At 38.4% G+C, this 25,064-nt stretch overlaps 1 protein-coding gene across 1 annotated transcript in view; it reads left to right on the top strand.

Moving 5' to 3' along the window:
- Positions 1-7,016: 7,016 nt before the first annotated feature.
- Positions 7,017-25,064, top strand: part of vegfc (vascular endothelial growth factor c) — a 42,806-nt gene continuing 24,758 nt past the window's right edge. The window contains exons 1-3 of the mRNA XM_056731821.1: positions 7,017-7,580; positions 24,221-24,431; positions 24,656-24,846. Coding sequence (XP_056587799.1) covers positions 7,464-7,580; positions 24,221-24,431; positions 24,656-24,846 — 519 coding nt within the window. The 5' untranslated portion in view covers positions 7,017-7,463. The remainder of the gene's footprint in view (positions 7,581-24,220; positions 24,432-24,655; positions 24,847-25,064) is intronic.

Genomic DNA, 25,064 nt, shown 5'->3' with positions numbered 1-25,064 from the left:
GCCTACAGGAAACTTTGTGCCAAAATCATCTAGTCTGTCGTCAGTTTCACTGGCATTTCTGTCCTGTAAACTTTTTTCTCCCCTTCAAATGATTTTCTTTGGCAGGACTGTATTTGATTTCATACAATATTCCCCTCGTATTTCTACACTGCGGTTACACAACTTTAATGTGAAGTGATGTGTTTCATTTCGTCGAAAGACGATTCTATGAACAAACAAAATAAACATTCCAGAAGGAAAGAAAAATCGCACATGAGATCTCATTCGTATCTCAATTGTTAAACAGAAAATGCATTAAATGGATTAAATGGAATGTAAATAATTATGTCCTTTGTGTCTATTTTGTATTTCAGGAGAAATGTGGGAAAAAGTTGATACTTGATTGAAACATAAATGAAATCTCCATGATGCCCCCTGAATGATAAAGGAGCAACACCTCAATTACTGTACTAGATGTTGGAGCGTGACTAAATTTAATAATCTGCATCCGAGTAACTGACAATGACTTGAGAATTGTTATCAAATTACACATTCACCCTTATTTTTGCCCTCAAGTCATACCACTCTAATATCCAGCTCAACTTGCTTCCTCTTAAAACTTCAGTCATGTTTTATGGAAGGAAAAATATAAAGTCAAAAACTGTTATCCTTAAAGACATAGTTCACCCAAGAATGAAAATTCGGCACCCATTGATTTGCATTGGTTTTGTGTCCATACAATCGAAGTGAATGGGTTCACATGTTGTTCAGTTACTAACCTTCTTCAAAATATATTCCTTTGTGTTCTGGAAAAGAAAAAAGTCATACAGGTTTAAAATGACATCAGGGTGAGTAAATGATGACAGAATTTACATTTTTGGTCAAATTATCAAACAAAGAATTATGAAATGCAAAAAAAAGAGATCTTAATGACACTATCATGACTATGGTTACAGTTCAAACATACAATAATTCATCTGGTACATCAGCACTAGAAAAACATGTTTGGTTATAAACATAGCACCTTACACTGAAATAAACAGTCAACTGTATATGACCAGCAAAGCTGAAAGGGCTAGTTTGGACAAATCTATCTGATAAAAAGATACTATCTTATGCATCATTCACCACACACAGCGTGACATGTGCGGGTGTCAGTTTTTACAAGTTTAGGCTCGTGGTCCCCTAAGCAGTTTTCAAGTTTATTTGCCTTTTATACCTAAGATAAAGTAAATCAGTTAATACCTTCATTATCCATCATGAATAAAATTTGAATAAATGATTAGAATAAAATAAAAAACAAAAATACTGTTAATTGTTAGTGGATTGTAGCTAAAAAATATTGGCAACTGGCAACTTTATTATTATAAAAGTTATACACATGAAGCTGTAAAACACTAACTTACAAACCTACATACACTTTTTTATTTTACTAAAGAAACATTCAGTGCTTAACTAATTTACTCCATATTAAGGAATGCAATTGTTTGTGGCTTTGCTAACAGACAACAACCTTAACAGTCAACATGTATAGACAATATTTATAAAGGCAGTCGAGTAGACGTGTTCTCAGTAATTGCTGTGTTTAGTGAAGCGGGAGCCATGTTAATCCGCATTCAGAGTTTAACGTAAACTTCTCAAGAAGACTTATTTCCATAAGAATGCAAGCAGGCCAGAGGTGGAAGGTCTCTATCTCTCTCTCTCCCTTGCTTTTTCTTACCCCTCCCCATTCTCTAACTCTTCACCGAAGTGTGTTTGTGTGTGAGCAGGAATGTTTTACGTGTGTAAAAGATCACTTTTAAGAGGTCACTTCAACAGTCCCTTAGTTTGAAAACCTTGTGAGTGAGGTTAATTTGCTGGGCAAATATGTCAATGGGACAAGTGTCAAATGCCTTTAGAGCCTGTGCTTGCTAACCAATGATTTTGACACTTTTTATGAAGTGTTGTCCTCTCCTCAAACATTCAACTAGACAAGTAGAAGTTGGGTTTAATGCCGCGTTTCACTCAAAATTACATTCTCCTTGTATTTCAAAGTTTCTCAATTAAAAATACTTCTAATTGAAACCACAGTTTCACATTAAGAGTGTTACTGAAAATGATAGTTTAACTAAATATGAATATTCCGGCATCATTTACTTATCCTCTTGTCATTTCAAACCTGTAGGAGCTTTCTTTCTTCTGCAGAAAACAAAAGAAGATATTTTGAAGAATTTAGGGAACTGAGCAGCGCTGGCACCCATTAACTTCTATTGTATGGACACAAAACCAAGTCAATGGGTACCGCCATTGTTTGGATACCAACATTTTTCAAAACAACTTCTTATAAAATATTCATATTTATGAAATTCAGCTTTCTACCAAAACTATTTTCTATTTCTGCCACAACTATGGCCAGTATGTCTTTATTTGGACATACTTTTTCAAGACATGCCAAAAAAAGAACAGCAAAGCAACGCTGACATGACATGACTCTCACCAAATTATCATAAACACACACAAAACCACTAACATTCTAGGCCTTCACCCATGTTCCTTATTTTTTGGTTAATTAATTGTGTCAGCTGTCAACTGTGAAACAAAGAAGCTTTAACACAGCCCCTTATCTCAGTCTCAACACGTTTCCCTTCTTAATCTCTGAAACACGGGCCCTTCACTTTCTTTTATATTCTACAGGGACAGCACTGACTGTGGAAACATCATATTTTCAAATAAATACCTTTCTGCATTAATAAATAAAAATCTTTGTTAACTAGAATAAACAACAGAAGTGTTTCTATAAGTAGCCAAAATACTCTTCGACGGTTGCAATTTATTACAGACAAACACACCAAATGAGGATGCCAAGGAGTGCTGGAGACTGCAAGATTAGGACTGCCCCCTGTGACCTTGCCATCTTATCCCCATCGATCTACCCTGACTAATACAGCCGTTGTTTGAAACGCAAGGGACACCACAAATTCCAGCATTAACAAGGTCCAACGCTTCCCAAAGCAGCGGTCCAGTCACAGGACTCCCACACCCATTGTTTCCCAGTTCCGGCAGGAGCAATTCCCATGTGTGGGAACAAACTGTGAACACACAAACCAGAGTGCTAGACAGTCCTGGGTCACTGTGGACCCTCGTAAATTCCTGTGGTGGTCTCGTACCCTAGTTAGTGGATTAGTATGGATATTAGTATATTAGACCTGTGTTTGGTCCTTGTGTGATGTATGAACTTGTATGTACTTGAGAGCACTAGCACATTTCTCGTGGTGGTGTTTATGACATTTTCAAAAGAGAAGTTGGGAATATTTGAATTGTTGAGGGATTTGAATTATGAAAACTAAATATGCAAGATTCAAGCCACAGCTGTGTCTTATAAGTATCTTATCATATCATTATGATCTGTTGGTTTTGGTTACATACTATAATGGTATTTTAATGAGCTCATTACAGTTTCCACTGTACTGTGCGTGCACCTCTCAAAGAAACTATAGACTACAACATGAATGCCAAAGAAAGTTTGAATACAGTTACAATACATCATCTTTAACATATAAAAAGTGCAGGAGAGGCAGGCAAATAAGAGGCAAACTTCAGATCAGCTTTCATGCAAGTCAGAACTTACAGCAGCATTACACATTCTTTTTTATAAATCCCAGGGATAGATCCACTGACTTAAAACGTTTTGGAAAAACAAGCACAAAGAGTTTAAATAAGGACACTAAACCAGATTTCTTTGTATGTGTGGGCTGAATGAGAAAAAATATGTCAATAATCATGTAAAAAGGCATTGAAGTTGCGGTCAGCTTCTGAAACACGTTTGGGCTAAGACTAAGTATGCTAAAGGCCCACTGAGGAAATCGAAGGCCTACATGACTTTTAAACAAGATGCTATCTGTGGTGGCTAAGCTTATAAAGCAGCTCCAGACGTTTGGCTGGCAATGTTATATCTTCTCACGTGTGTTCAGTTATGTCAAAGCAAAACTAACCCTGGTTAATTTTCATTTAACCAGCCTGAGCTTTGACTTTTTATTCCAGTCAAGATATTCAGGGAGGCAGATTCCAGAATGAGACATTGTTAATATGCAAAGCGAAGGCCTAAAAAGCAGCCCATGCTAAGTGCCCACTGCCAAGTACATGACTGATGTTGGCTTTAGATGTTGTAACACAGAGGGTCGATCGATGCTGTTCAAAGTGATCTTACATGTGCGCTAATTGTTCAAGTTGCCTTTTTACATTGCAATGATTTTGAATTATTTCATGTTCATATAAGTAGAATTGTTTGGCTCTACAATAACTATTTGGTAAAATCATTATATTTACAAAGATTTTATTTAATTAATTTTTATCTGTCACAGCATTTTAGTGATGGATGTTATATAAACGGTGGATATAACGCTGGATTTAGAAATCGTTTGAAACTGATAGATTGCGCGGTCCCAGTGCTAAAAGATGCTGGACTGCATGCGGTAAGTCAAACTAAGTCATACGTCTGTGCTTTGTAATATACTGAGGGGATGATGTGTTGCTTGCTCGTGCTGTAATTCCGTCCCACTCTCCCCACTAGTCCCACAGCTTGTGTTTTTCCGGAAATAATCGTAGAGCTGTATCCAGTGGCGGCTCCAGACACTTTTGATTGGGGGGAAATGGGGGGTCCTGGTCATTTCAAGGGGGGTCTCATGAAAACCCCCAAAAAATACAGTGGACATGGCTAATAACTGCATATTACTGCTACTAAACAAATAAAACCAGACCCATGCACACTGTGAAAAAAATGACGACAGGCAAAACAAAAAGCCGCGTTTTTTGACAGAATATTCAAGACACTGGTACTGTTTGAACCACGAGTAACTAAAACCCTTGGATGCTTGCTGCCCCTGCGATCCAAAAGAACGACACGGTTATGATTTTAATTTAGGCTGTCTTGGTTTCTCGTCTGGGCCATGGCTTAAATCCCCGGTTAAATCCATTCCATTTCAAATAACGTATGTGCAACATTAAATGCAAAATGAAAATAAAAATTCAATTATATCAATTACATTTGTAATCATAAAACCCCTATAGGAACTCCCAAATGTAATTGATATAATTGAATTTTTATTTTCATTTTGCACTTAATGTTGCACATACGTTATTTGGAATGTATATTTAGATACACAATTGCATCGTCAATTTACATACTGCATTGCCATTTTGCATATTACATTGCAAATAGAATTTTGCAACACATAAGCTTCCATATGCGAGTTGCTCCGGTCCCACCTCCTCATCCTCTAATTCAGTGGTTCTTAACTCTGGCCCGCGAGATCCATTTTCCTGCAGAGTTTAGCCACTTAATGTAGGGCTGCACAGATTGTTTGGCATATCGCATTAAAGTACCGCGAGATCGATACAAATCCGTACAGAACAATCTGCACTTGAATTGCTCTCGCGGTACTTAAATGTCATACGCTGATAGTTTTTCGCAGCGACGCATTAAGTTGAACGCGTCTATTCCTAAAGACGCTGATTAGCTTGTTCAGGTGTTTTATATCAGAGTTCGGGCTAAACTCGGCAGGAAAATGGATCTCGCGAACCGGAGTTGAGAACCACTGCTCTAATTCCTCGGTGTCCTCTATTTCTAATTCTACGATCAAGCAGGGCTCGCCCTCCACTGCAACGGGTATATTTTCAGTCCTATTTCCGTCTGCTGTCAATTTGTTTTTAGGTATGACGAAGCGATCCATTTTTAGCTTAAAGATATAAAGTGCGTTGCATCACTTGCGGGCTCGCGGCAGCGCCATGAACGCAATGACGTAAGGCGCAGCGGCAGCAACGTTCATGGGGCGTCGCAGTGATTCTTATGTTTATATTTTTTTATATGTCGAATAAATTATGAATTATTATTGTTCTGCGTAGTTTGAAGAGGGCCATTGTTAAATCTTTATCCCGGATATATATATTTTAATATATATTACATATTTTTTAATCACGGAGGCGGTGGGGGGTCAAATGTTTTTTGGGCGGGTCTTGAGACCCCCCAAGACCCCCCCTGGCGCCGCCGGAGGCTGTATCTCTCTTTTATAAATTTAATAAAAATAAATACTCTTCAAAGATGCGGTGTATGCAATACTACTGTATAGGTACTCAAGATTAATATGAGATTGGCAGAAACAGTCTGCGATACACAATCTTTAAAGTAGTATTTGAGGAGGTCCCAAAATTAATAGCAACCCATTGACATTGGTGAATGAAGCACAATGACTGAAGTGGGAATTTACCGAATTAGAAGAGCACTCAGTGAACTTGAAGACTAGGACCCCCTATATACAAGAACCCTTGAACAGAAATAAACCCACCCTAAGGCAACACATATTACCCATACCATTTTATTTATAAACCACCAACCTACCACTTTTAACAGATAGAAAGAGAAAAGGTCCTAATATGCAGTTAATTGATGATAGGGGTTTGAATATAATTTCTATTGAGTAGGCCTAGTGTAAATTTTTATAAATTGGTTCACTTTTTGTTGAATGTGTAGGGGTCTGATATACTGACCATATATTCAGGCTATGGCCTGCGTGTGGCCCAATGGGTGGATGGTTCACTTTTTGGTCAAAAAGGGGCAAAAAGTGGCCCAGATAATTCACCCCTTAACTCTTTTGAATTCACCCCTTATTGTTGTTTGTACATTTTATTTAAAAAAAAAAATGATCGGTTGGATTTAATGGTGTTCTTTTGGTTTCCACAGATACCATCATTTTTCCATTAAAACCAATACAATTCACATTATAGCCATTAAATCCAATACAGTTAATGGCTCTATTTTTTGCATTTATCATTTATCTTTTTTTACTTACTTCTATAAAAACACAAACAATTCAACAAAACAATTGTTATTGTCAGGTAGCCTACTGCTGTATGTTGTAGTTATAATACAAATAATGTAGTTACCGTACAAATTCTATATTCATAGGGATTTTTAATTATCTCAGGTACGTTCTTCAAAAAAAACTTTATTTATAAACTCTGACCTTTCACACATGACCTCACACAGACAAGCGCGTTTCCTTGCAGAGGTAACAGTCCGTGCGTTCACGAGCTCTGTAATCGAGTCCGATCAAAACACGTTTGATTCGGTTTGACTGTACGGCGATAACACGACGCGCGTGCCGCGACTCTCTTGATATTTGAAAAATGTGTGTAGCGACGAGCAGAGAGGCAGGCTGGGGAAAACGGAGAGGGGGAGGAGATGAAGCCAAAGAAACGCCGTGAAATTGCATAAAACATGCCATTGAGCGCTCAGCTCACTTCCACACTCATCTGTCTCCGCGCGGACTGGATGTTAAGAGTTTACGCTGCGTTACATGGACCAGTATCTCCTCAGCCGCTCCTTTTAACATGTTGGATGTATGCGTTATTTTAAAGGAGAGAGCGTTGTAGAAAGCGGCTTCTGAAAGCCGAAAAGGAGGAACTTTGAACAGACTCTGTCCAGACTTCAGAGGGTTTTTACAACTAAAATGCACTTATTTGGAATTTCTGTCTTCTGTCTCGCATTGCTTTATGCAAACCTTGCTTTGGAGTCAAGTCACGACTATTATGATTATGACCATGACCAAGATCAAGGAGATATCCTGGTAAGCTCTGGCAAGTTCCAGTAGGTTATGTTTCTGAAAGTCATTATTGATTCTGAATCGTTTCCCTCAGTTTTTATTTACAGTAACTTAAGTAAGCCTGAAGGAAAGCCATGTTAATTATTTGCTTTTTATTTTAAGTCCTTGAAGCACCCAGCCACATATTTTGTGTGTCCAGGGACTTACTATAATCGAAACATGTATAATTTACAGGTTTTAGAGATTCTTTTGCAAAAGCACAGGATTACATTTGTAAAAAAAGATATTTAAGGAGATCTTATGAAAGCACAATTTTTGTGCCATAAAATTAAATGTATATGTAAAAGTGGAAGCAGGTGTCGTTGGGTCAGCAACAACTTCAGAAGAATCTCTCTCTCTCTCTCTCTCTCTCTCTCTCTCTCTCTCTCTCTCTCTCTCTCTCTCTCTCTCTCTCTCTCTCTCTCTCTCTCTCCACAATGATGATGTCATCAATACACTGAATTGTTAGGATAAATGTTGCAACCTTTTTTTTCTTAGAAGTTCCCAAGTGAAGTGAGATTGTGTTAATTCACAGAAATGAGGATCTTTTCGTACTGCGGCTCACACACCCACCAACATTATGTTCTGGAAGACACAACGATTACACAGACGATCACTTTGACACACAGCATTCAAACTTTTGTTGCACGGCAGTAGTCGCGTCTGTGGAGTTTTACCATGAAGACTATATAAATGATACCATATGCTACACCCAGCAACCTGGACGTCTTGACAAATTCTTAATTTGTATCCCATTAGTAATGTGTGACTTAAAAAATGCCTAAAATTGGACTTTGTTTTTCCCGCTCTCCAAAACTCCTTTGGGTCTCGGTGAAATGCGAGGGTTATTAAGATTAATTTAGCTGGAATTCACAGAGAGACGGGAAAGTTAAGCTTAACTGCCACGGCAACAATGAAAGCTGCAGAATTTCTAACGGTTTATTTTTAGTCCATTTGGGAGATATTTGTCTTGCGCCTTTGCCATGTGTTTGAAAAATTGTCCTATAATTGAACATGTGGCCATAGAGAATATGAATGTGTAGGATGGGAGACTCTGCTAGCAGTGTTGGTCCTCAATAATTCATTGGGGATCAGTTAGCGCTTGACTTATGTACTGACCTTATTTCTCTCCCTTGCACATTTCAGTGACGGCCATCTCTCATCTGTTTGGCTAAGCTGTCCTGTAAATCACAAGTTATTGTAAGTGCAATTGTAAATCGCAAAGGTTTTGCATATAGACGGAGTTATTCTCTGTAAGACGCTGGGGCCACTTGGGGAATGTGGGTGCTGGGTCCCAGTGATTTGTAGTCTTAAAGCCTCAGCCTCGAACGTAACCTCATTGGTGAGTGTGCCGCTTTTGCCTCATTATTATAAACTGGGATGTTGACTGCTTAAATTATTATCTGCTGTGTTGCAAGCCTCTCGGGACAGCCGGGCTTGAGTAAGCATTAAGTTTCAACCCGTAGGAGTGTGTCTTCTGGCTAGAGATGAATGCCTAAGAAAAATCACCCATGATAAAGCACCTCAAGCTACAGGGAAAAGTGCTCGCTTTCATAAACAAGAAAAGTTTCCGTTATCTTATAAACAATGCTCGTTTGTTTCTGCCCTCCGGCGATGGTTGAGGGATTCCCCAGGGGTGTCTTCTTCAGTGTGAGTGTGTGGTCGTGTGTACTTCGTAGGTAGGAGGAAAGTTAACACAGGTGGAACAGATTAACCACATCTGCCTCTCTTATCTTCCCCACTCTAATAGCCAATCCACCTGCCAGATCCTCTCAGTCCTTAACTTTAGATTGAGCACAACCACCTTTCAACACTTTTACAACTTTAGAGGAGATCTGCTTTCGCCATGGGGGGAAGGGGTAGTGAGACGTTGAGATGACATAAGCAAAATTACTTTTTGGGAGGTCAGCAGTTCGGCAACTTTTTTGAATTAGGCAACTATATCAATTGGAGAAATGTCAGCTTGTTCTAAAGCAAATTTCAAAATAATTGTGAAATGCATTCTCTTGTGCATTTTTAAGGACAAGTTTGAAATGTTAAACTGTGAAAATCAAAAGTGAAAAGCTATAAAACTAATGTCATCATTTATGTGCTCCCATGTCATTCATTTCTGTATTCATTCATTTTTGCTGTGGAACACAATAGAAGATATTTTTAGAAACTTTGGGTTTAGTTCATACAATGGAAGTCAATTGGGCCTCATTGTTGTTGGGGCAACAAAGTTCTTTCAAAGTTCTTCTTTTGTTTTCTGCAAACAAATGTCGTATAGGTTGAATGTTATCAGGTTGGATAAATGATTAAATAACTAATTTTTTTGGGTAAACTGTCCCTTTAAATCATGATTGAAATTGTGTCTGATACATTGTAGATAATGACCAGACTGGTTTGGCCCGGTAATATTTAGAGAAAACTGAAAAAAAATTCACAAATGTATCATTCAATCAATAGAAAATAGGGGAGAAGCCAATTCTCCAAGTTTCAGTGATGGTCAATTTACTTTTGCAGGATTTCTAATCTGTTTATAATCCGTTTGTTAGTTTACTTTTTTAAGGATTGTTAGTTAACACTATGACTTTGTGGCGTTATGAAAACATTGATCTGTTTTGTTTATGCATCCTAGTCAGTCTCACACAGTATTGTTGACCCAACCTTTGTGGGGCGAACAGCATATCACTCAACATTGCCAGTCAGGCACCTTATGGTTTATGCATTTATTGTCTATATCATTGACTTTCTCCCTCTATCTTTGTGTAATCTTTTTGACATCTTCTTTTGCTTACTGTAAACTGGCTATAGAAGCATCTCAGGAATTCATCTCTGACTGTGGCTCAGCAGTATGCCTGAAGCAGCTGGGATTACCCTTGTGCTTTGTACTATTTTTTTTTTGCCATTTTCTCTGCATAGACAATTGACTGTAGTGTGTATTTGGGCGTACAATTGTTGAACCTTTGCAAGCAGTTAGATTGACAGGTGATCTGACCAATCATAACATCGATATTATGTGCCCCCGTGACTGACATTTTGTCTGACAAACAAACCATTTCGACAAACCTGGCGTAGTAGAGCTTTGTTGATCATTATGATAAAAATTGCTTTTTAATTATTGTAATAGAAAACAGAGATGTATACAGTATTCCCATTTATAAGGGACGTTCACACTATTAAGATAAACAATAATTAAGTTATAACTTAAAATCATTCTAAATAAAAGAGAATAGCAGAGTTCACATCACAACTATACCAATACAGATACGATACACAATACTGTTGGAATTGTTGTTGTACAAATTACAGACAGAAGCTTTCTGGAAGTGGTGTTTTAAGTCGGTATATAGTTCTTATTGATATATTACTTGCATATTACATGTGTGAGTAAGCTGACAAGATATGCTTTGCATCCCTGTTATGTGATGAGTGCACCTTCTTCCTTCAGAGAGCAGCATTTGCAGTGACATTTTAAAGGAAGACGTTTTCAGCAATGAAGTCGCAAAGCAACAGCTGTACTGTGTTTGTTGTATTTAACACAAAAAAAGATAAAGACACTGATGGACTGTTATTATTTTCTGTAGAGAACTAATATTTAAAAGTTTACTTCGGTTTCACAAAGAAGGATCACGGCCGACCAAAACTCTGCATGATGTAACTCTATCTCTATAATTGTCCTTACTGCAAATTTTTGAGTAAATATAAACCCATAATACACCACATTAGGTTAGCTATACAACCATTTGTGTGACAGTAGTAGCCTACTGCATCGAGCAAGTTTAGAATAACCAAGCGTTATTGTCTGCTGGTGTGAATGCAAATATAGGTATTATTAGTGTAACAGTTAACTCAAATCCTGAATGTATCCCTCGAATGCATATTGCAGACATTTCTTCCTGAAATCAGCATGTAATTTTCCCCAAATTCTTCACTATTTCCTCAGCGAGTGCACAAATTTACACTGGTAGCACATGGCTGATACCAAGCTTGTTTGGACATAGCAACATGAACGAAGTGGGGCGTTGGCAGATCGCTTACAACTGGCATATTTCATTTAATATTTTGTTTCAGTAAACTTACTCTCACTGCACTCAGTCTATGAACCACTCTAGTCTATGCTCAAACCTGTTCCTGGAGATCGACCTTATTAAGAAGTTCCTTAAAGTTCCAGGAACAGGATTGAGCACCTGCACGATAACTGCCTGTCACTTTCAAGTGAACTCAATGATCTGGTTCAAGTGTGGTTCATTGAGATTGGATTTATGATCAGCACTATGGTAGATAGAAGTATATTCAGCCCTCTGTTGGTAGTGTGCCATGGCAAGTACAGCATTCCTCTGTCATGGAAGGCAACTTTCCTGCATCTGTCACTTTTGAAGTAATCCTGTTGATTAGCTTGTTTAAGTGTTTTTGATCAGGGATGGAGCAAAACTCTCCAGAACACTGGCCCTTCTGCATCAACTTGCCCTGCAGTATTTGATTTATGTATATGGTACTTTTATCCAAACGGCACAGTTTATGAATTTGTGTCATGTACGTACAAACTCTGGAGTTCTGGAATTGAGCCCTTGATAGTTTCATTCAAAAGCCATATCCAACATACAGTAACCACTAAGTGTTATTGCTTGTGGAAATGGACTCTGATAAGCACATTAGTTTAGAGATGACTCATGAACATTTTATTGTATTATGCAGCTGGTGATCTCATCATACCTTAGTTTCCTTAACATGTCAGGAGATAGTATACTCTTTGAATGATCACATAGTGATCTTTAACTTTGCAATTGACATTTTCTGCCCACCCTTCATACTGGCTCCATAACCCAATGTTTTGAGTTTACCAAAAAAAGAACCATATCCCCTTTCCCCACTGATCTGTATGTGCAAAGATTTCTTTTTAGTTGGCCTACAGGGAGTTTCACAGAGATTTCTTGTAGAGCTGTATTATGTTTTTGGAGAGCTAAAGAATTGGGTTACAGAACATTAGGCGTAATATCCCTGCGGTCTTATTGAGTAGTGGGCAACCCTCCAGGCTAATAGCTTTATTGCACCACAGAAACCTTAACCAAGTACGCATCAGAAGTGAGCAGTAATTGCATCCTGACACACGTCTGACTAAACACGTGAAACTGAGAAGACCAGGAAAGCAACTTTTCAAAAGGGGCAGAATGAGTCTGGCGGGATTAAAGCGAACTCTGTATTACTCTTTTGAGACCCCATGAAATTAAAGTTGTGGCAGTTTTGGCTTTCAGTTGTTATGTAGTTAGGTATGTTATACTGTAGGCTGAGAAAGTTAAATTCTTTTAAAGTCTTTACAGTTCAATGGTAAAGATTTTCACAGGAAAATTGAGGACTAATGTTGCACTTCAGATTTTTTTCTACTCTTGATAGAGAGTTTCCTTTCCTTGCAATCAAGTAGCACATTATGGTTGATGGCTGAAACTCTTTTTAAGCTGTTTCAATAAAGGGGTGAGCCCTTAGGGTCTATGTCCTGCCAAACATCCTGTATTAACAGGTAAAATATTACCACAGGACAGAAAACTGCAATCATTGTTTCAGGGGAGTTTTAAAAGCAACCACAATTTAAACGATTTACTTTCTTATAATATGTGTAGTGATTGTGCAGAATTGATCTGTCCTCATTGTACGGATAGATAAATGTTTGTCATCAAGTTATTTCTTGATTCTTCTTTTGGCAAACATCACAAAAAAAATCCACTTCTCGTCCATCAACAATCTAGTATCTAATGCTCACTTTTCACAATTTCATTAATTCTCAATGAAAATATCTTAGGATTTCATTTCTGAAATATAAAAGTAGAATTCTATAAAATCCTAAGAAGTTTAAATAGTTCAATAGTGAATGTGTATTTCAGGACCACTTCATGTTTTGGTCCACTAACAGGTTTATAAACCTAATATCATATTCCAAACAAAACATCTACAGGTTGATTTATACAGTATTCCATTAGAAACCACAAAGATATACATTCAAGGTTTAGTGCTTTACAACCAATACAAACCAAACAAAAAATTACAATTATTAGAGACATTGAAAATGCATTTTGAAGTAACTGTTTCGAGTCTCTTGATTCAGGCATTGGCGGTGATATGCACTATTTCCCATTCTGTGTTGTATCCAATTCTGCTAGTTAATTTTAATCGCTTTAGCAGACACCGGGCTGAAGGCTGGAAAATCAATATACACACGTAAGGTCGGATCTCAAGAGCTTGTGTGTGTGCCGAGCGTGTGTACTGCGTCCAGCAGTTGGTTTAGAAACGATACGAGGGACTGTTATATAGCATTCATAAGGATCGTGGCAAAGTACTCTACCTCGGGAACATGTCAATTGCTTCAGGAAAACATTGTAGACAGGACTGTTGATCTGAAATGTGGAAAGGTCTCTGTGTCAGGCCTCTTACTCTTAACACTTGTGGGCCACACTTATTCTCTAAAGGATCCGTTCTCACTGGGTCAAAGACTTCAAACTCGGTCAGGTCTAGAGTTTCTTGGAGAACATTAGAGTCATTAGAGGGTTAATGATATCTCAGATCCTCCTCCTTTTCTTCTTGAAAGTCTGCTCGCAAAGCCCCAGACATGCCCTCAGAATCAGACTTCAAGTACATCATTTAAGTCCAGTGAGCACAGCAGCGTACACAACCCTGCTCTCTGGAGTCCAATACTGAGGATGAAAGGTATGTCTAGAACACATGCAACATGTGTTCCTGTGCAGATGTACTGACGCTGTTCCACTATGATGTTGGACTACTGTGTCTGTTAGCCTGCTGTCTGGTCCTCTTTTAATTTTATATGATTAGCAGCTGCCTGTAGTATAAACCGCGACTGGTCGAGATGGCATTTGTGTCATTAGAAAGGCAAATTTCAGTGCCATATTGAAAATCTTTCTATCACAATGATTTAATCATTTCCAGAAATCATTGTCAAATTTATGTAGCAAAATTTTACACATGATGGAGGATGATTTGGATCCCTTAGTTGTTATGGCGTTTTGTAAATCAAGTTCTTAAATTTAAAAATGGAAAATAAATGCCACAGTCACGTATTAAGGTTCAATTGCCGTGTTTGAAAAGTTGGTGCTTTATTTTTTTAGCTTAGGTTTTGATTTTGTTTTGATGTAGAAGTATGGAGTAAGAGTGTCTTCCAAAAACTTTTTCCAAATAGGTCTGGATGCTTGTGTCAGCGGAGAAGATAAATGCTAATCTCGTAGTTACTACGGGGCTCTGTTTATTTGCGTTGTGTTTGATGGTTTGCTTATGCCGTGCCGTACATGTTTTTTTTTCCGATTTTGATGTTGGATATAGTTTTTTGAAGTATGTTATATTAACCTCAGATAAGTGCTTGCTTCAATTGGTGACCCAATGGCAAAGCTATTTTAGGCCTATTTTTATTGTGAGTGATGAAGCAACAGCAGCATCTTTGTAACAGCAAAGAGCATCTTTGTTATGTGTGTCCATGAAAATGTGACTTCTCATATTTTGAATCACAACACTGTAGTCTTTTACCTACGAAAACTTTCTCATTGGTTTCAAACTACTGACTCACATTTAAATTGCAAAATACTCTCAGTAATGAGTCATTGTCTTTTAGGGATGATCGGACAAAAGTGGGATCCTGTTTTGTTAGAGTTGACATGGCATCTTGTCTTAAGTATTGAATCCAGCTGTTAATCATTCAGTTAGTCATATTTCAAAAATGTTGCCATCTCTGTCCACTAATATTGCTGACATCTATGATCAGATCATCATTTCATCATTTCCCATGAATCACTGTCCTTCCAGGCCAAACACTCTTGTTTGTGACTCATCTCACTGCAACCTAAATAAATCAGGCACACTGCTTATTTTCTTTTATCTCAAAAATGATCTGAAGTTGCAGGCCTGTTTTTATTTCAAAAAGTTAATATTTAAACTTGTATGCAGTTAAATATCCAGTTGAACATGATATTTGATAGTAAAGATGTTGGCATGCATGCACATACTTATTAAAGATTAGTTATTATTATTTTCTGCCAACTAGATTTTAAAACCAAAAGTCTTCCTTAATAGCGTGAACAAGATCATGAAAACTTAGCAATGAATGGCATTTTTGGGTCAACTGCCCCCAGACTTCATGGTTCCGATTAGGGGTTGGCAATCTGATGATCTTAAACTGCGAACAATCTTGAAGGCGTCCTCAATCGACTTTTCAACGGAATCGCAAGGATCATGATCTTGTCTGTCGTCTAAAACAGTCTCATTGGCATGACTCAATGGCATATGACATTGAAGCACTACGAGAGCAGGGAGCTCTGTGTTCTTTCGAATTACTCTCGCCATGCTGTGATCTGGGAAGCGCCGCATGAACAGCTTCAAGATTTTCTGCTAGATGGCTGTGCTGATTGTCCAAAACATATCACGTCAAGTCAAACCTCGGATGTTTTAGTGGCAGTTAGCAGCATGGCAGGTGAGGAGTTGGTGCCAGAAAATGACTTTTTTAGCAGGACAGTGCAGTGCGGCATATTAATTGGTCAGTGCGAAGAAAAATGACCTGTGTAGCATGCGTGCGATACGATTTTGGAAGTGCATTAGACAGAACGGCTTGTTTGTGTGAAGTGTGCTGGTCCTTCCTTGTTCTTGTTTGTGTATGACGTTAATCGATGGGTAGGTATCGGCTATATATTAACACTATATAATCTAGGAATTTTACTGCATTTTACTATAAGCCTAGTAAATACTAGAGTATACTGCAGTATTTTTATGTGGACAAATATATTACTGTTGTACAGTAAAAAGGACAGCACAGTACAATGAAAAAAATTGTAAATTAAAAATGATATGGCCCTAATTGATACATTTGTATGTAACATTAATGTCCTTTGTCGTTAACCAGTCTATTTATGAGATGACCTGCATTTGTTTTTTTAAACATGATTACAGACGTTTTATACACCTGTACAACTGTTTGGCCTGTGATACAAAACTTTAAACCTCTTCAGCACCAGTGCTATGTACACTGGTTCGATTCAGATCATGGATCGGGATTCTTTGTCATGAAGATCGTGATATGCTTTTTTGGGAAGATCGGCCAGCCCTAGTTCCCATTCGAATTTTTCCCCTTTGATTTTCGTTGCCACGGAAAAATAAAAATAGTGCATTGTATTAGTGCTTTTTAGAATGACCAAACTGAAGTTTGGGACCCGCTAACGCTAATGTCTGAACGTGTCTTGCACATACACACACTAATATCATTTTCTCAGTCTCCATTGTTTCTGGTCGGAAACAGACCAGTTTGTTATCTCAGGAATTACTGTAAACAAAGACATGGAAGAGGCCACATACAATAGTCTTGTTCAGACTCTTTATGTGGTATTTAAGTTTCCTGAATAAACAGAAGGGAGTCAATGTGGGTAGATATGGTCATTTCCTACAAGTATTGTATTTTCTTGTGCAATACAACACTGTTACAATCCATAGGTTCTAGTTTTTTTTTGTCTGGTTGTCTTATTCAATATACTGTATGTAATAATACATATTTAATCATTTTTATTTTAATTCAACCATATAAAATGTAGTTCATACTTTTAATTATTTTATTACATCGTCTCTGTGTTAACGTGAGCTTCTTATTGGAACAATGTTTAGATTTTTGCGGAATCTACGAGTGTGGTTGTAAATTGTAACAAACGGCTATTCCACCCCTCCCTTTCGAAGCACTACAGCGGCTCTGTAGTGCTGTAACAAAGAGCATAGCTACAAATGTAATAATCTTAGCATTCTTTGCTTAATAAGTAAGATAAAATTTCTCCAAAACGGTGTCCGAGTGTCACAGATGTGGCTATGCTCTGAAGTTTTTTTTAACCATCCCTGTCGCCACGCAAATGGCGATCGAGATGTCTTTTCTAAATTAAAACTAATTAAAAATTGTCTGAGATGAGCCAGATAGATTTTCCGAACTTTCCATTCTCAGCATTGAAGTCAATGCGCGCTTTAAATGGACATTGTGAAAGACAAAAAATGCCAGGAGAAAGGGACGTTTTTAGACAACATTAAAGGAGCGATGAATTAAGACATCAATTTGAAACCGTGCTTTTATCATATAAGAGGGAATTGTATTCAAGCAAACATCCTGTAAGTGTCCGAACTGAAAATGCCCTTGTTTCTGAAATTACATCTGTTATTGACACCAGGCCCAGCGAACGGCAGGTCCTGGGGTGCACCTATCTATGAGGACATTGATAGGTTGTACACCGCCTCCACAGAAGAATATATCATCAATATATCATATATACATCGAGAGGGGCCGGCTGAGGTAGCTCGGGCATCTTTTCTTGATGCCCCCTGGATGCCCTCCTGGGCATGTCCCACCGGGAGTAGACCCCGGGCAAAACCTAGGACACGCTGGAGGGACTATGTCTCCCGGCTGGCCTGGGAACGCCGCGGTGTCCCCCCGGAATAGCTGGAGGAAGTGTCTAGGGAGAGGGAAGTCTTTGCATCCCTGCTTAGACTGCTGCCCCCGCGACCCGGCCCAGTATGAAGCGGAAGAAGATGGATGGACACCAAACAACTATAGGCTATACAAACTATACGCAAAGCCTTGCCCTCACATCCAGAAAATAAGACAGCAATTTTGAGCAAAATCACAGCCTTTATTTATCCCGAGCGAATGTGCCACATGAAATTCAGATGTGGGGAGGTCACTTATAAATCACACGAGATAATACAAATCCCGTGCGAATAGGGCGAATGCACAGAAGGCTCCAACTAAGTTTACTATGCAAACTGCTATCCAATCATAGCAGTAGACGTTTACTTTCCTAGTCTTCAATGCAGCACGCCCATTAAAGGAGGGATGAATTAAAATCACAATTTTAACCTGAGCTTTTGTTATATAGCGGAATCGTATTCACGCAAACATCATGTAAGTGTTAGAACTGAAAATGCCCTTGTTACTGAGATTACATCTGTTATTGACAACCGGTCCAGCGAACGCCAGGTTCTGGAATCCACCTATCTATGACGACATTGATTGAACACCGCCTCCATAGAAAAATATCAACGACTACTTCTCTAGCCCCACCCACTGGTTCGGGCATGACAACTCTGAAGTGGCATGGAAGTAGATAGAGCGAGCAAGCAATAAACAAACATGCCGTTAAATATAGCTAAATATTGTGCCATCCCTGGTTGTGGAAGAATACAGTGGTTATCTGTGATCTTAAGCCCGTGCAATTCGGCATTTCTGTGATTTGGTGGGCTCATATATTTTTTTTTAAGGTTTTATCCACCGTTTCTGAATAATGGAGGCTGTTTTGAAGTGTTTTGGTATTATTTCAGGTGATGGGTGATATCCATAAGTTACAGGAGTCTCCCGTTTGTTTATAATCATGGAAACTCTCGTAACCTTTGAGCCCCGCGATTGCGGTGATCTGTTTTCCGGTTTGCGATCACGGGTCTCAAATGCAGACAGGTACGTTCATTGGCATTAAACTCAATTCAACTATAGGCTATACAAACTATACGCAAAGACTTTCCATCACATCCGGGAAATAAGTAAAATCATCCCTTGCGATTGCGTCACATAAAATACTGATGTGGACAGGTCATTTATAAATCACAGGAGTTCTCCAGATTATACTGATTCCGTGCGAAAACGGTGCTAATGTGTAACCTAACGTTACGTATCTAACCATATTCACAGAAGCCTCCAACTACGCAAAACATTAAACAAGCCCAGTTCAAGACACGTTTAATGGTAAGATGCTTTATTGCGTACATTGTTAAGAGTTTTTTTTGTTACAGTTTTTGAATAAGCTGAAGTTCCTCACAATATATTTAAGATACGTAGCATATGGCCTACTCAACTCTTGAATAAGAAAGGCATTGTATGCACCCTGCATAAGTCAATAACTGTCAAAGACTTGTTTAGTCCCATTCATAGATCATATTTTATACATGTTTAATGACAATAAAGTTATAGCCTAATAAACAGTAAATATTATATGTTCCATGTGGATTTTGAATAAATTAGAGGTTCATTCACATTTGGAACTTGTTAAGAATAGCAATGAGTATAGAGCGGATTTAGTTCCAATTGCCAAATAAAATTATAATACATGAACTGCGTGAAATTTTGTGGCAATAATCCATAAACGTTATAAATACATATTAAAAAGGCCTATATATTGTCAAAAATTTAATTTACTTAAGGATATATACATTTGTCATTGAAGTAATGACACATAGTGATTCAAACATTTAATCAAAGTCAGGTCCCTGCACTCTCATGAATGAAACACAGCACAGTATATCATTCTTTGATTTTCGTTTGGTGGTTAAATGTCTGCAACGGACCTGTGTGTGAGGTGAAACAGTGAAACACTATCTAGTCAGCCATTGCTTACTCAAATATTTTTTTGCTGCAGTAAAGAGTATGAGATTATGAAACATTTACATTACATTTCATGCAGTGTGTAATGTTGCAGTGTTTGAAAGTAAGCAGTCTGCCAAGTTGTAAATCCAAGGGTGAATGAATAATACGTTATTGGCTTGGAAAAAGGGAGCCGTCTCTGAATCTCGCAAACGTGTCGTCCCTAGTCCGACTCTCAAACCGGCGTGGATATACGTCACTTCATATAGTCCCGGCCTGCGTTTTGGTAGGACTGCCTGCGAAAACGTCTCTCTTCTCCCCAAACACTGTAGCTCGTGAGCCTCATTTGCGGTAGACCTATCACAGCAGACTATACCATCTGACCAATCACATCAGACTAGGCTAGCGGAGAGGAAGAGATTAGACGGATAAATCACGCAATGAACAATTTGACAGTCAGTCAAGAATTACGGTACAAATAGTTACCTTTTATTATGAAATAATAGTGTTTTTACCCCTTCTCTGTACACAAACCTGTTGTTGGACACTCCATAAACCAAAGTAGGACCTTAAAAATCCCTAGTTATGTACCCTTAAAAACTTTTCAAAATATATATATTTCAAAGACGATGTATCTAGTGGCGTTTAGCATATATCTTATATATGTTTATATGTTGCTGATATTGTATGCACTTAAAAATCTTTTTTAAATAGTTAATGTGTCAAAGGCAGCAACAACAAATTTTAAATGTATGAATGAATTCCACAGATTACATAGTAAAGGGGCCCTGCTTGTTGTTTAGGGTCATAAATAAAGTCATTACAACATTCCCAATTTTGCTGCATTTTACAGCAGATATCAAACTAAGTACAAAAATACTTCATGACCTGGACCTAGTGTGCATTAGCACTAAAGTAGTACAGATTAAAGATGTGAGTTTAGCATATTGTTTAGTCAAGGTTATATGGGCCTGGTTTAAACTTTAATTTCACATATCTCATTACATTTTTCACTTTTATAACACAAAATGTTCTTTATCTTAAAAACCGGCCCTTAGATTTATAGTCTTCACAAAATGCCTTACTGTAATACTGTTTGTTCTAGGGATCTTCTTTTGAAGAGAGAGAGAGAAGGGAGCGTCTAGAAAAGCACATCTTGTACTTAACTGGCCAAAAAATCCTGTCATAGTTAAAATACGGGTTTCACAGTAAAATACAACAGAGTCTGTTTTTAAAAGAGAAAGCTAATTTCCTAGGTTTTGGGATAATAAATTTGCTGCTGTAAACATGGTGACTTGCCCAATGAGATCTCTGCAATAGATATTCAGAGAGATTCATTCACCAGTCAAGAGATGATTCAACAGACTGGGCCAATACCAGCAAGGGCCCCCTGAGAAATTGAAGGGAAATTACACAGAGGCTTTGAATTGTATTCTTTAACACTTTCCCAAGTGCGGGGTGAGTGTGCTTTTTATTATCGACAGCGGTGATCGGCTATGTGGGTAAACTGGGCATGTTTCCTGGAATGTCCCAGACGTCAGTATCATTTTCCATCAGGGACTTCAGCCTGTTTCCAGACGCTGTTGGTGTTTTCACACTTGCAAAGTCTCATTCCACTGAGGATTGAGGGGAGGTCAAGACCTGTGGGGGGGTTGATTTGCAAGCACTGGGCTATCTGTTGCTGCAGACTGATGCGGGTTAGTCTCTACAGACAACCCATAAAATCACCGGGTAAGCTGTACTGTCAACCGTCTGAGACGCTAGAGACTCTTGAGGTTTGACCGGTTCTTCCTCTGAGGCTTGATATGAATATCTCAGTTTCACAGGGGACAGAAATCATAGTCTTCTCTTAAGTGACACAAACTGCCGTTGGCTACACTATTGACTGAAAGTTATTGGTTTCAAGATTGAGTCACAAACCATCTTCTCAAAACTTCTCGAAATCTTAGCATGCATCACAAGTTTCTTTTTAGTCTCTTTGCCAAGAATTTGTTCATTAATTCAAAGTGACTCACTCAACACAGAGGGAGCATTTAACATTTTGTCAAAGAGCTAAAAATAAATTTAGATTACCAAGCCATGTTTACAAGTAGCTAAAGCAAAGAAAAAATGAACAACATTAAAGATGAAGTTTAAAGATTCTTTTTGTATACGTAAAGCTAGACTATGGAAAACGTTAGGGGTTAGTCAGGTAAATGTGGAATAGGTGTGATACCTCCAAGTTTTGATTTGATGTGATTCAGGTCTGGATTACTTCTGCTGGTTCAATCCAGATCAATGGATTGTTTCCGCAATCGTATTGAAGGTCCATTGTGTAATCTTGTGGAGGATCTATTGAGAGAAATGCAACATAACTTTATCTAAAGAAAGACCTTACATAATAAAGCATCATGTTTTTATAACCTTAGACTGAGCTATTTCTATCTACATAAACCGCAAGTCCCCTTGGATGGAATTTACCATGTTGTTTCTACAGTAGACCTAAACAGACAAACTGCTCTATGGAGCGCCTTTTGTAAATGTCCTTCGGCAAAGAAGCGAAAACATGTCAATATATTTGTTCTGTGTTTAGTGTGTGCTCCGAAAGGGAGGGGTGGAGTGGAGTGAGCCGCCTCACCACGAGAAGATGTCGCTAAATTCATACACTGGACTGTTTAAAAAACAATCTCAATCTTTATTTTACTTAGTCTACATGTCTCAATTTGACACACTTAACTTAGTAAAAAGATTTATTTTGTTCAACCACATCTAGCTCTTTACAGTATGTGTAGGTCTGGGTTTAAAACGTTTTGTTTTAAATCACTTCACGTAGTAGCACGTATCCCAAATGCCTTCCTATAAATTGTAAACTATTTTCTGTTAGTTGTTTAGTTACCCGTTATCTGTAAAAATATATGAACAGAAATTCAGATTCCAAAGTCTGTAGATTTTCAGGTATTTATTCAAAAATCTATTTTATTCTATTTTATTTTAATGCAGTGTATTCAAAGGTTACATTTGCATTATAATTAATTAAAATAAAGATACTTAAGTCCAATTAGTTAAAATGAAGGTTGTATCAAAATCTTTTTAAGTTTTATTGGGTACCTAGACCAAGTAACAACAGGGAAACCTGTTAATTTTCACTAAATATTGTCAGTTTAATACTGTGACCCAGGAGTGTTCCTGACAGTAGAATCTTGATCCAAAGAGAATGTCACTGGCTAGATGCTCTTTCCCAGATATGATGTTTTATTAACAAAGTTCGGGAGGAACCTAAGCATATAATCAGCACGCCGTTCCATCACCAGCAAATTCCTATCAGCCGAGCATGCAATCTCGGCACAACCATCTCGGCTGGTACATCATTAGCAATCACAGCACCTACCCTATCAGCTTAAGCAAGCTCTACTATTAATAAACAAGCAGTCGTACCTGATGATTCTCGCCAGATAAACATCCCTCCTCCACCCCGGCTCCTCTTACTTTCCTCAGTCCAGCTGGACCCTCGGGGGGGGTGTGTTCTGGCTCGAGCCGGTTCCGAGCCCGGCGCACTTGCCCTGAACAGGGTAGAGTGCTCTGGGTTCGGATAGATCCGGTGAGCTCGGAGACCACTCCCTGCACAACACGCCAATACGCATAACATGCATACCCATGCTTTACCAATCTATCCCTATGATGGAGCTGTTTATCTGTGAGGGCGAACTCTTGGAAATTAGTTTTATTTAAGGTCTCTGTTAAAGAACACACAAGAGATACACAATTTTGAAAATTGGACATTAGGTGTTTTTGGAGGATTTAATGACAGTTATAAGTTATCACCTGTGCAAACTTATTAGGAAAACTCTGCACTGTCTGGTTTTACACTGCAATAGGTCTAAGCTGATGACAAAATAGGTGGATATGACCTTGGACTTAACTGATCCTTAACATAGATCAACACTCTAAAACAGTGTTTCTCAAACTTTTTTGTTGTAAGGCCCCCTTTGTGTACACTGCATCGCTTTGCTGCCCCTGAACAAAAAAAAAAATTCTCTTATACAATGCTGGAACATCAATACTTCTGGTTGGTGGTCCTGTTGGAGATGTTAATTGCACAAAATGTATGATACATTTCTATATTTTATATATTGCCCCAAATTCATCCATCTTGGGGCCCCCAGTTTGAGAACCACTGCTCTAAAACACATATGCTTCCACATGAAGGTTTCTGAACGTCTTGCTACTTCAGATCGAAGAACACAGTTAAAATCTGTTGTAAGTAAGCTGGCTCTGTTTTTTTGTGTCTTATTAGGAAGAAACGGAGCCAGACCTGGTGGAGCAGTTGCGTTCTGCGGGCAGCGTGGATGAACTCATGAGGATAGTTTACCCCAGCTACTGGAGCATGCTGAAGTGTCGTTCTAAAACAGGAGCTCGCTTTCCTCACAGAGAGCCCGGCTCCACAGAAACAAGGTCGGAGGAGGCCTCCTTTGCGGCTGCTTACTTCAACTTTGAAATACTTAAAAGTGAGTGACTAATAATTTGGGACAGCCACAGTTTGTGCTGGCTATGTTTTCTGCCATTGCATTATAGCCAAGATTTTTATAGTTGTGAAGCACAATCCTGGCACAAATTTTCCATAGACTTTGTTTCAAACTGTAATTTGAAATAACTGCAGTGCATAACAATTGATGTTGGTCCTTTTTTTAATGCATCTCCTCTTCCTACTCTTCCATTGCGCTTCCAACAGGTATTGAAACAGAGTGGAGAAAGACCCTGTGCATGCCACGCCAAGTTTGTTTAGATGTGGGGAAAGAGTTTGGGGCAGCTACAAACACCTTCTATAAACCACCCTGCGTGTCTGTCTACAGATGTGGGGGCTGTTGTAACAGTGAAGAACATAAGTGCATGAACATCAGCACTTCCTACATCAGCAAGACGGTGAGTGACGTTTACTTTTTATTAATCCAGTCTGTAGTGCTTGGTTCACTGTAACGCCTTTAAGATTATATATATATATTGCATTGGCTTTTGTTTTACAGCCTGCTCGCCAGAGCAGAGATGGTCTGTTAAGCTTTGATTTAGTGAGTTGTGAAGAGGCAGGGGTTTGGTTGGAAGGTCATGGATGTGAATTGCTGCCTGCTGACAAAATATGTGCT

The sequence above is a fragment of the Triplophysa dalaica genome, chromosome 2 (genome assembly GCF_015846415.1).
Source record: "Triplophysa dalaica isolate WHDGS20190420 chromosome 2, ASM1584641v1, whole genome shotgun sequence".
NCBI lineage: Eukaryota > Metazoa > Chordata > Actinopteri > Cypriniformes > Nemacheilidae > Triplophysa > Triplophysa dalaica.
This window is presented reverse-complemented; position numbering and strand designations above follow the sequence as displayed.